Source organism: Pongo abelii, chromosome 7 (assembly GCF_028885655.2).
Source record: "Pongo abelii isolate AG06213 chromosome 7, NHGRI_mPonAbe1-v2.0_pri, whole genome shotgun sequence".
Lineage (NCBI taxonomy): Eukaryota > Metazoa > Chordata > Mammalia > Primates > Hominidae > Pongo > Pongo abelii.
The window spans coordinates 109,592,833-109,605,233 of NC_071992.2; the positions used below are offsets into that span (position 1 = coordinate 109,592,833).

General features: G+C 36.6%; 1 protein-coding gene across 1 annotated transcript in view; it reads left to right on the top strand.

The window, feature by feature from the left end:
• The window catches only part of CIBAR1 (CBY1 interacting BAR domain containing 1), a 29,976-nt gene that overhangs the window by 7,622 nt on the left and 9,953 nt on the right, over positions 1 to 12,401 (top strand). The window contains exons 5-6 of the mRNA XM_054518668.2: positions 752 to 757; positions 2,993 to 3,097. Of these exons, the coding sequence (XP_054374643.1) occupies positions 752 to 757; positions 2,993 to 3,097 (111 nt within the window). The remainder of the gene's footprint in view (positions 1 to 751; positions 758 to 2,992; positions 3,098 to 12,401) is intronic.

The window sequence follows — 12,401 nt, forward strand, 5'->3', positions numbered from 1 at the left end:
CACAGGTGAATCAGTGTGGTCACTGGGTAAGATCTGCAACTTGTGTATTTTGACAATCTGAGACCAAAACATGAAGGACAATCTACATACAAATGTAGTCAATATAAATATACAAATATTCAATCATAGTATTATGGAATATTTCCCAGGATAAACTCTTAAAATTCATCTATGTAGAAGTATGTTTAAGTTTGATATATAAGATAAAATGGAGTCCCTCTGATAGGATAGGGAAAAGAAGAATCCCCGGGCTCTGCCTGCTCACCCCTCAAGTAGGGCTCCAGGTGGCTTCTGAACAAGCTTCCTGTAATGCAGTGTGAGAAATACCAATCTGGCTTACCCTTTTAAAAATCATTTTGAACTCTTAATTAATTCCATTTAATATACCGATATCTTTATTCATGGAGTTGTATCTTAGTATTTTAATCCAAAGCATTTCCTACTCAAGTTGGTATATTATAGAATTTTGAAGAATTTTCAGTGAAAAGAAGAAATATTAGAAATCTATATTCTCTTTGCTAAAAATGGATGTATTTAGGTGAGTTGCTATGCTCAAGTAAAGGGATTTGAGACTTTCGGAAATAAATAGTAGTTGCTGGAGGGTGATAGAAGGTGAAGCTACACATATCCCAGTTATGGCTTCTGTTTCCCCATGCTTTCCTGATTTAGCCAACTCTACTTACCCTTCTAAATTTTAAAATGAAAATATCAATAAATGAGGAGGGTAAAGACATGAGTCAAAAGGAAGTAGTCACAAGTAAAGAGCTGCATCAGTCATGTGTAATAAACAGTATTAGGAATTAGTCTGCTTGAATATTCTCATTAGCACAAGGTTAACATGTATCAAATAACTGTTAGAGATTTTTTCATTGTAGTAAGTCTTCAAAGGAGCTCTATTTTATCTTTGAATTTCCTGTAATGAAGTTGTAGTTTAAAGAATCTCAAACACAGAAATACAGAGAATTGTTTTTGATTCCTGGTTATGATTAAGTTGAAAGTTTGTATGATTTTTAAAAACTCTACACCCCATATTGTAAATGTATATAGAAACACAGAGAGGTATAAATGAATATAATTTTAAGTACTTAGTATCTTGAAAATGTGTAGTTGAGTGAACTGAATTACGTAAGTAACCATAATATATGGTTACAATTAATATATAACCTAATTGTAAGTGTATATAATTCTGTGAGTATATAAATTTATTGAAAAAACTGTTATACTCTCTTTGAAATGTATTTTTTCCTTTATGAAAAATTTCAGTCACAGGTGGGTAATAAAGTGGTGTGTCAAGAAATGGATCCTTATAGTAAACCCTTTTACTTGTTTCAATTTATACATTTTCTTGAAAAAGAAAGCAAAAGCTAAATATCACAGTATTACTTATCACAGAACTTTGACAACAAATGCAAACTTTTTCTATGATTAATTATTAAATGATGATATATGTGACTTTTGAGTAAATATAATATTAGCACAAGAAACAAAACTTTATTAGGAAGAATTTAATCTGAAAACTGGGCTGTGTCTTTTTAAATTTCTGTGTTACCTTTTAAGAAAAACTCTTAAATGTTTTTGGGCAACTTTTGTTCTAGCAGACGAGATGCTTAAAGAGAGATACACAGTTAGATTAGAAATATTACTATAGCCACTGACTATATATGGCTATTGAGTTCTTGAAATACAACTAGAGTAACTTTGGAGCTAGTTTTTAATTTTTTATTTAATTTTAATTAGTTTTAATGAAAATAGCCCCATATGGCTAGTGGCCACCATATTGATTGGACAGAACAGATCCAGATAATATGAGTACATGTCCAAGTGTGTTAGACTTGCCATCTAATTTTAGTTACTAGTGTATTTATTTTTTGTAATAAGCATTAGCTAAATAGAAGCAGTGTAACATGGTTGTCTTGTAAAGAAGAATCTACAAGTAGAAATCCCATGCTGAAATATTTGTAGTGTATATTGTATTCCAACTGATGAGGATATTATAGAATTAGGAATATTTAATGCATTTGGAAAACAAGTAGAAGTAAGCAAGGTAGAAAGAGAGAGTCTTTGGTAATATACCTGCTAACCCAAAATACCTCAATGTTGTAATGATTTCAAAAATCAAACTCTCAGTGGTAGAAATTGTCATAGCTGTCTCTCTACTGTGTGCCACTCTCCTTAGTCCTTTCCAAAGATGATTTCATGTAATCCATACAATAGTCCTATGAGATAAGCATAAAGAGTAAGAGATAATAGGCCAGGTGCGGTGGCTTACACCTGTAATCCCTGCACTTTGGGAGGCTGAGGCTGGTGGATCACTTGAGGTCAGGAATTCAAGACCAGCCTGGCCAATGTGATGAAACCCCATCTCTTCTAAAAACACAAAAAATTAGCTGGGCGTGGTGGCATGCACCTGTAATCCTAGCAGAAGAATCGCTTCAACACGGGAGGCGGAGGTTGCAGTGAGCCGAGATCGTGCCACTGCACTCTAGCCTGGGCAACAAGAGCAAAACTCTATCTCAAAAAAAAATAAGAGATAATCTGTAATTGAGAGAATTGAAATAATTTTTACTAAGTCATAAGTCCTTTTCAGGGGAGAAATGGCTAACAGAGAGACAAAAGAAAAATAATTTTTGATAAATGGCACAGGTAGTGAAATAGAGGGAAGCAGTAGAAAATATGGGAGATGGTTTTACAGTAGGTTATCCAAGGGTGTCTGGAAAAAAAATTATTTTGTAGACAGAAAGGGAAGGATTTGGGGGTAGTTTTTGTTCTTAGGGGTTTTTTTCTAGATTGTGAATCCTATCACTAAATAAAGTTCTTTATTCTGCATGTGTTTACATAGATCATTTCATTATATATGGTAAAATATGATGTTAACAATTTACACTGTTATGCCAAAAAGCCAATACTGCAATGGTAGAATTTACCAGTAGGCTCAACTGAATGAATTCTCATTTGATTTTTTTATATCCTTGGTTGGGGAATACTTTTGTAGGCAGAAACGGAATTACAGAGAGCTGCAATGGATGCTAGCCGAACAAGTCGTCATCTGGAGGAAACTATTAACAACTTTGAAAGGCAGAAAATGAAGGATATAAAGGTAAAAAAGTAACTGTTAGGGTTCAAAACATGTTTTTAACCTTATTTTTTACTTTAAACTAATGAAAAATTTAAATTACTCTAAATTTTTTAGCCCATAATACCCCTTATAAAGAAAATATGATAAATAAGGGGGCAGGCACAGTGGCTTATGCCTGTAATCCTAGCACTTTGGGAGGCCAAGGCAGGTGGATCAGTTGAGGCCAGGAGTTTGGGATGAGCCTGGGCAACATGGAAAAACCCCATCTCTACAAAAAACTAGCCAGGTGTGGTGGCACATGCTTGTAGACCCAGCTTTCTAGGGGGCTGAGGCAGGAGGATCACCTGAGCCTGGGGAGGTCGAGGCAGCAGTGAGCCATGACTGCACCACTGCGCTCCTTGCACTCCAGCCTGGGCAACAGAGCCAGACCCTGCCCACCCCACCCCCCAACAACAACAAAAAGAAAACAGAAAAAGCAAAAAATATTACAAATAAAATGTGTCATGGTTTTTTTTTTAATAGAGACAGTGATATATAAAAGACCAACATTTCCAACCAGAAGCCAGATATTCAGCTTTTTATCACAAATACTATTTAATCAAGGGGAACTAACATTTATTGTGTTTTTATATACCAGGCACTTTACATAAATTCTTGCAGTCTTCACAGCAACTCCATGAGGATGAGGTGGTGTTATGAAATTAAGCAGCCAGGCGCGGTGGCTCACACCTGTAATCCCAGCACTTTGGGAAGCTAAGGCGGGCAGATCACTTGAGGTCAGGAGTTTGAGACCAGCCTGGCCAATATGGGGAAACTCCATCTCTACTAAAAATACAAAAATTAGCCAGGCTTGATAGCGCGCACCTGTAATCCCAGCTACCTAGGAGGCTGAGGCAGGAGAATCACTTGAACCCAGGAGGTGGAGGTTGCAGTGAGCCAAGAAGATCATGCCACTGCGCTCCAGCCTGGGTGATAGAGCGAGACTCTTGACTCAAAAAAAAAAAAAGAAAGAAAAAAATTAAGCAGAGACATAAAATATTTTACCCAAAGTACAATAGCCAGAAATAGGAGCTATAAGCCAATTTGTTAATCTGTGGTTTCTGTCATAATACAGTCATTAATTTTTATAGCTTAATACTTTGTAGTAACTACATATTATCAAATAAGTAAACAGGGTAATAGCCAACCACATAAATTTGCATCTACTATGATATGGTATCTTAGTCAACAAAATCACAAGAATTGCCTTATTCTAACACATATGTAGATTTGAAACTTTCTTGGGGATCATGAAATTCAGCAGGTCTTTTTGATAACCATCTTGGAAACACTTGAAGGACCTCTTATGACCATCTTACAGACTAAAACTCATCTAAGGCTCTTTTTGGCTCACTGAAGATTTTCCTGTAACAAGCTTTAAATATGTTTGTTTTTATTTTACTACTATTGACAAATCTTCCTTCATAAGCTATATTCTTTCAATAAAATAAGCATTATCTGCCACTTAATTATAGTATTTATCTCTGAAATCCATGAAACAGTATTCATTTACATCTTTTATTTTCTTTAATTTCCTGTCATAGTTTCAAAGGATTTCTGAGCTCAACTTAGTCACAGGCTCTGTACTCTTCTATGTAATAGTAGATTGCTACCCACAGAAGAACATCTCAGGAGGCTGTCCCAAGACAAATTCCTTTACCAAGCTAGGAGAGTATGGTCAGGGTATAAAGTTTTATAATTGCTGACATTCCCTCTTAAACTGAGGGAAGAAGGAGAATTATTAAGATAATTAATTAGCCTTAACCTGAAAAATGGGAATGGAGACTTGTGAGCTATGCCTGATTCCACTGTTGGATAAAGGCTTCTTTAGTGATGGGAAACTGATTCCTTGCTCCATCATTGTTCCTCAGACCTGCAAATTTTTCATTTACACATGGAAATTTGTCTCTATTCTGATCTTTGGGCTCACTTCTATGTTCTGCCTGGATGCTGGTTTTAATTCCCTGAGCATTACACAGTACCATACCCCACAGAGAAAGTGAGTGCGGCATTCCCAGCTACAATTCCTGCTACCTTGGATTTCCTGAAGCAACAGGAGATGGAGTAAGGTGCTGTATGGTGGAGGGTGCACAGAGAAGAAAAGAGCTTCTGAGCTTTTCTCTATTGTGCCCCCTAAAGAGGGAAGTCTCTTGATTTCAGGAAGTCTCTTGGTCACAGAACAAAAATGTTTTTAAAAGACAGGAAGAAACTTACACTTTAAAAACATTGGGCTATAATTCACTGTGCAACTCTGGTTTTGAGTGTATACACAGATATATATCAGCACTCAATGTCAGAACATTGTCATCACTTCAACCTTGTACAGTTTAGCTTTTGCCCCCCTGCCTGCCTCCCAACCCTGAGCAGCCACCACTAATTTATGGATTGAGCTATTCTGCACATTTCATAGAATGGAATCATCAGATATGTTGAATTCTGTGACTGGCTTTCACTTAGCTTGCTTTCAAGGCATATCCATGTTGTAGGATGTATCAGTACTTCCTTTTTTTGACCAAATAGTATTCCATTGTATGGATATACCACATTTTGTTTACTCATTTCATGGACATTTCGGTGGTTTCCACCTTTTGGCTATTGTGAATGCTAATATAAACATTTATGTACAAGTCTTTAAGTAGACATATATTTTCATTTCTTTTGGATATATACCCAGGAGTGGAATTGCTGGATTATTGGTAACTTTATGCTTAAGCATTTGAGGAAGTGCCAGACCATTTTCTATAGTGAATGCACCATTGTGTTTGCCCACCAGCAGTATATGAGAGTTACAACTTCTCTGCATCCTCAGTACTTGCTATTCATCAGACTTCTTGATTGTAGCTCTCCTAGTGGGTTTGAAGTAGTAGTTTCATTGTAGTAGTCGTCTCATTATAGTTTTGACTTACATTCCATGATGATGCTTTTTTTTTTTTTTTTTTTGTTAAGATAGAGACGAGATCTCACTATGTTGCCCAGGCTGGTTTTGAACTCCTGGTCTCAGGTGATCCTCCCACTTCAGCCTCCCAAAGTGCTGGCATTACAGGCGTGAGTCACTGTGCCTGGCCTGATGATGCTTTTTGGCCATTTGTGTATATCTGCCTTGAACAAGTAGCTATTGAAATCCTTTACCCTTTTTTTTCTCCTTTTTTCTTTTTTTTTTTTTCGAGACAGATTCTCGCTCTGTCGCCCAGGCTAGAGTGCAGTGGCGCAATCTTGGCTCACTGTAACCTCCACCTCCCAGGTTCAAGTGATTCTTCTGCCTCAGCCTCCCAAGTAGCTGGAATTACAGGCATGCACCACCATGCCCGGCTAATTTTTCTATTTTTAGTAGAGATGGGGTTTCACCATGTTGGCCAGGCTGGTCATGAACTCCTGACCTCAGGTGATCTGCCCACCTCTGCCTCCCAAAGCTCTGGGATTACAGGCGTGAGCCACCATGTCCAGCTCCTTTACCTTTATTTTAACTGGATTGTCTTATTTCTGAGTTGTGAGAGATTTTCATATATTCTAGATAGAAGTCCGTTATCAGATAATCTGCAGTTTTTCCCATTCTGTGGGTTGCCTTGTCACTTTCTTGATAGTGTCTTTGAAGCACAGGTTTTTAATTTTCATGAAATCCAATTTATCTCTCTTTTCTTACTTGTGCTTTGATGTTATAGCTAAGAACCCACTGCCAAATCCAAGGTCATGTGTTCTCTAACAATTTTATAGTTTCAGCTCTTATATGTCTTTGATCCATTTGAATTAATTTTTATATATGGTTAAATTTTGTAGAGGTTAAATTTCATTCTTTTGCATGTGACTGTCTAGTTGCAGCACCATTTGTTGAAGAGACTATTCTTCCCTCAATTGAATGGTCTTGGCATCTTTGTTGAAAATCAGTTGACGTGGTTTTACTTCTGGGCTCCCTTTCCTTTTCATTAATCTATGTGCCTATCCTTATGTCAGTACCACACTGTCCTAACATTGCTTTATGTTATGTTTTTAAATCAGGTAATGTGAGTCCTTGTACTTTCTTCTTTTTTAAAGTTGATGTGGCTATTCTGGATCTATGGCAATCCTGTATGAATCTTATGATCAGTTGGTCAATTTCTACAAAGAAGTCAGTTCGTGTTCTTACAAGGATTGTATCAAACATGTAGATCAATTTGAGGAGTATTGACATCTTAAGAGTAATTCTTCCAGTCCATGAACATGGGATGTTTTTCCATTTATTTTAATATTCTTTAATTTCTTTAAACACTATTTGTAGTTTTCAGAATATAAATTGTGCATATCTTTTGTTAAACTTCTTCCTAAGTATTTTATACTTCCTGTTGCTATCGTAAATGGATTTGTTTTCCTAATTTCATTTTCAGATTGCTTGTCACAAATGTATAGAAATACAGTTGATTTTTGTATACTGACTTACGTCTTACAACCTTGCCAAACTTATTAGTTCTAATAGTTTTTTAGTGGATTCGTTACAATTTTCCACATATAAATTTTGTTTTCTGCAACAACCTACAATTTAAATGCAAACTCCCATAACCCTAGCAGACTCCCAGAAATATGAGCACTAGATATCAATACCAGAGTCTGTTAGGGTTCTGAATCTCCATTCTGCACATCATTCCTCATCACTGTCAAATTGCTTCCTTTCCAAGTAAGGCCGCATTTGGGATCTGTTATAATAAAGAGGGATGTAGAAATCTCACAACAGTCAAATCTCAAAGATCAGTCAAAAGGGTTACATTACAGCCCCCTTACTTTTTTTTTTTTTTTTTTTATAGAGCTGGTGTCTTCCTGTGTTGCCCAGGCTGGTCTCAAACTCCTGGGCTCAAGCAATCCTCCCACCTCAACCTCCCCAGGTGCTGGGATTACAGGCATAAGCTACCGTGCCTGGCTGGCCCCCTTATTTCTAATAAAAACAATATTCAGATATTGCCATGTTGATCTTAGCATGTCTCATAAACATTTCTGTGAGATAAATACTTGGAAAAGTCAGATTATTGATACCACTCTTAATTTGGGGAGAAACAGACAGAACATTCCTATTCTTACCTGTTACCAGGCTACTGCTTCTGATAAGGGCAGAGTTTGTGGCTCCTTTAACCATTCTGGAAGCAGAAGTGATTGGCAGTAGTGAGCACTGCTCATAACTGTGTGTGCATTACTGTGTTTGAGGTGAGTTTAATTGATAAGTCCATTTGAATTTTGGTATTGGTATTAAACAGCAAGGTAATACATTTTTGACAGACTTTTCATAGGAACTTTGCAGAGTGTCTTTCTGAAATCGGCTGGCATAGAACTTAGTGTACAAAATGAGAGAAAAGTCACAATCCTGTTTGTTTCCATGTATTAGGAAAAGTCATCAGTATATGATGAATGTCAAGGGAATTTCACAATTACAAAAAAGGTACTTAACCAGGAGTTACTCCTGTAACAAATGGCAATGGGAACTCAGTATGTAGTGAAGTAGCTGACATGAGCAAGAAACATCATAATTAATTTTTTATAGCTTTATTTTTATTATAAATATAAATCATAAAACTAGAGAAAAATTTAGTCTCACCACCCAAAAATATTCACCATTTTTTATTTTATCCTTCCACATTTTTCCTATGCATATATACAGAGACATAGTAATAACAATAACAAACATTTCTTAAACATTGACTGTGTGCCAGGTACCATTCTAAGCATTTTGCATGAATAAACTCATTAATTCCTCAAAACATCATTATGAGGAAGGTACTATTTTTAGCCCTAACAGTTATACATTAATGGGACCACCGTATATATAGCATCTCTTCTTAAAACTTATGGATATATTTATGCCAAGAAACAGATCCATATCATTTTTTTATCTTTATGATATTCTGCAGTATGGTTATACTAGTTCATTTCACCAGTCCTCATTGGTGAATGTCTAGGTTATTTTTGCAATTGTAGCTGTCACTGCATCATTACACATTGTTAAACAGCAGCCTTTCTGCTGGCCCAGTTATTCTCTTGAGATAAATTACCAGAAGTGGAGCTCCTCCTTCAGAGCATACTTTTAATTTTAATATATATTTTTAAAACTTCTGTCCACAAAGGTTAAACCAATTTACATATCTACTAAACCTTGCATAAGCACAGGTACAATGGTGAGTTTGTTTTTTTGTTGTTGTTTTGAGATGGAGTCTCGCTCTGTCACACAATCTGTAGTATGGTGGCATGATCTTGGCTTACTGCAACCTCTGCCTCCCGCATTCAAGTGATTCTCCTACCTCAGCCTCCCGAGTAGCTGGGATTACAGGCGTGCACCACCATGCCCAGCTAATTTTTGTATTTTTAGTAGAAACGGGGTTTCACCATGTTGGCCAGGGTAGTCTAGAACTCCTGACCTCAGGTGATCCACCTGCCTCGGCCTCTCAAAGTGCCAGGATTACAGGCATGAGCCCCTGCACCCGGCCTGTTTTTGTTTTTTTTTTTAATGACAATGTTGACACCATAAGTTGCAGTATTTTTAATAAGACGATAGGTAAAAAATCAATATCATTTGCGTTATTACTGCTGAGCTTTTTAAATGTATTTAGCGATACATTTCTTTAGTAAATTATATTTTTCCTTAACCTATATTTCTGTTGGATGTTGGAATTTCTTACTAATTTCTAAAAATTCTTTATATTGAGAAAATTAGCCCTTCAAATTAAAGAGAAAGTATGTTGCAAATGTATTTTCTCATTTTACTGCTTACAGTGTTTTTGCCACCTCTAAGTTTTCTTTTTATTGCGAAATCCATCTGTCTTCTTTTTGGTTTCTTCCTTGGTGTCATGCTTAGAAAGGTTTTCATCCCCTAGGTTATATAAATACTTGCTTATATTTTCTTGATTTTTAAAATATTTTAAACATTAAATATTTAGCTGGCAGCTGTGTTTTGCATGTGGTATGACATGGATATGGATAAACAGTTCTCCTACATCCTTTATTGAATATCCTATACTCTGGAGAGCTGTCATTTCCTCTTTGCCAAAATGTTCTTAAAACCTTTTCGTTAAAGATCTCTTTTGTTAATCAAACAAGAGGGACGCTTTACTGTTAGTCACTACGTCCAATTTAGCTAGTTGACTTTGTTGTTCTTGTTGAGACAAAAGTCTCCAAATGTTGCCCAAGCTGGTCTGGGACACCTGGACTCAAGGGAACCTCCTCCCCTCAGCCTGCCAAGTAGCTGGGATTATAGGCACATGCCATTGTGCCTGGCTAGTTTACTTCTTGAGCATTAAAAATGGGTGTATTGGCTTGTCATCAACTCTTAGTTCAGTTTTCCCTCTAGGAGTTTCCACACTCAAGAAAACCTGACTCCTTTCTGGTTTGCAACTATCATAAGGACACTAACAACTAAGAGTAGGTCCCAGCCCTGGTCAGAAGCCATTACTCCTCTAAGGTATTCCTGGGTATCTAGAGATACTTTAAAATGATATCCAAAATTGTATTTTAGCATAATGCCCTTTATCAGTCAGTTGCCAGCCTGGTATACCTGAGCCCTCTATAACTAACATGAAGTGACAATAAGGGTCATTGTGAATCATAGTTACAAGTCTTTTTTACCTAGGCCCTATCCTCTCAGACTGACATATATCACTGAGTAGCAATCAAAGCCTCTTAATGCTCCCTTAAGTGTTTTTCCAATCATCTAGGAAGAATGGGGCTGGAGGAAAGAATCACAGGCCACTGATAATTATCTATATGGTTATCCTCCAGAGTATATGACCACTCCTTTCTGGGTTATCTTAGGAGAGCAGGGATGAAGGGAAATGTGTATTTGACTACTGCCTACTAATATAATCCATGCTTGAGTATTTTCTGCCTAGTTCTTATTCAGCCCAGTTCTCTCTACATTGCTTATTTTGTTATAATTAACAAAATGATAAGATCATATTTATTAAAAACTTGCCTGGTTTCCATCTTTTCCGTACCTACTGATTACCTCACCCCCTGCTTAGATCAACATGCACATCTTCACTCATACTCTTTGTTCATGATCTTCCTTGTCACAGGTTTCCATCATGCTTATAGAGGTTACCTGCACAGTTTATCTGTGAAGGAAATTATTGATTCCGGCAAGAACAGCACAGTTCAGTGGGCAATAGCAAAAAAAAACCTTAAATGAGCTATAACCTTGTAGCCTTAGAATCAGATCTGTGTCTAAAGAGTCTGACCTGTGAGCAACACTGGGCAAGTCAGTATTTGTAAACTGGAACGCTCTATGCAAATATATGGTGTTCTCATCAGTGGCAGGAGTGTCATTACTACCAAGTAACTCCTTCGTGTTTAGAGAATACAAGTAGCATACAGTGTGGAACATAATTCCTGTTTAAAAAAACGTTCTACTGTTTAAACATCAGTTGGAATTGCTAAAACACCAGCTTCATAACTGAACTGCTCTAATACTTAATAAGCATATGGTATTAAAAGTATATAGTAGCATACATTTTAGTCAGATCTTATGTTATTATAAATGTCAATTACTAGGTATAAAGAGAACTAAAATAAAAAGTAAGAGGGAAGTGAATGGTGATAAAGGAAATACTTGTATAATTTGAAGGTTTGGCAGCAAAAGGTCTTCACAACTGTTTTTCAGTTATCTTTTGTACTTTATTTACCCTATAGAAAAACAGATACTTCTGTATTTTATAAAATACCAAGACTATAGTGAGAAATAAAGTTACTATATTCATAAAGAAATTTAAATCATTGTTTAAATTCAATTCTTTGGTTTTTTTTAGACTATATTTTCTGAATTTATCACAATCGAAATGTTATTTCACGGCAAAGCTTTAGAGGTCTACACTGCTGCCTACCAGAATATACAAAACATTGATGAAGATGAAGATTTAGAGGTAGGACTATGTCTATCTAAGCTCAGTTCTTCTGTTAATGTGGAAATATTTAAAAGAGAACATTAGTATGTGATTAATATCTTTTTTTTTTTTGAGACAGAGTCTCACTCTGTTGCCCAGGTTGGAGTGCAGTAGTGTGATCTCAGCTCACTACAACTTCTCTCTCGTGGGTTTAAGCAATTCTTCTGCCTCAGCCTCCCAACTAGCTTGGATTACAGGTGTCCGCCACCATGCCCAGCTAATTTTTGTATTTTTAGTAGAGATGCAGTTTCACCATGTTAGCCAGGCTGGTCTTGAACTCCTGATCTCAAGTGATGCGCCCACCTCGGCCTCCCAAAGTGCTGGGATTACAGGCATGAACCACCGTGCCTAGCCATGATTAGTATCTTAAATTTGAACACTACATTGCTTATTATGTG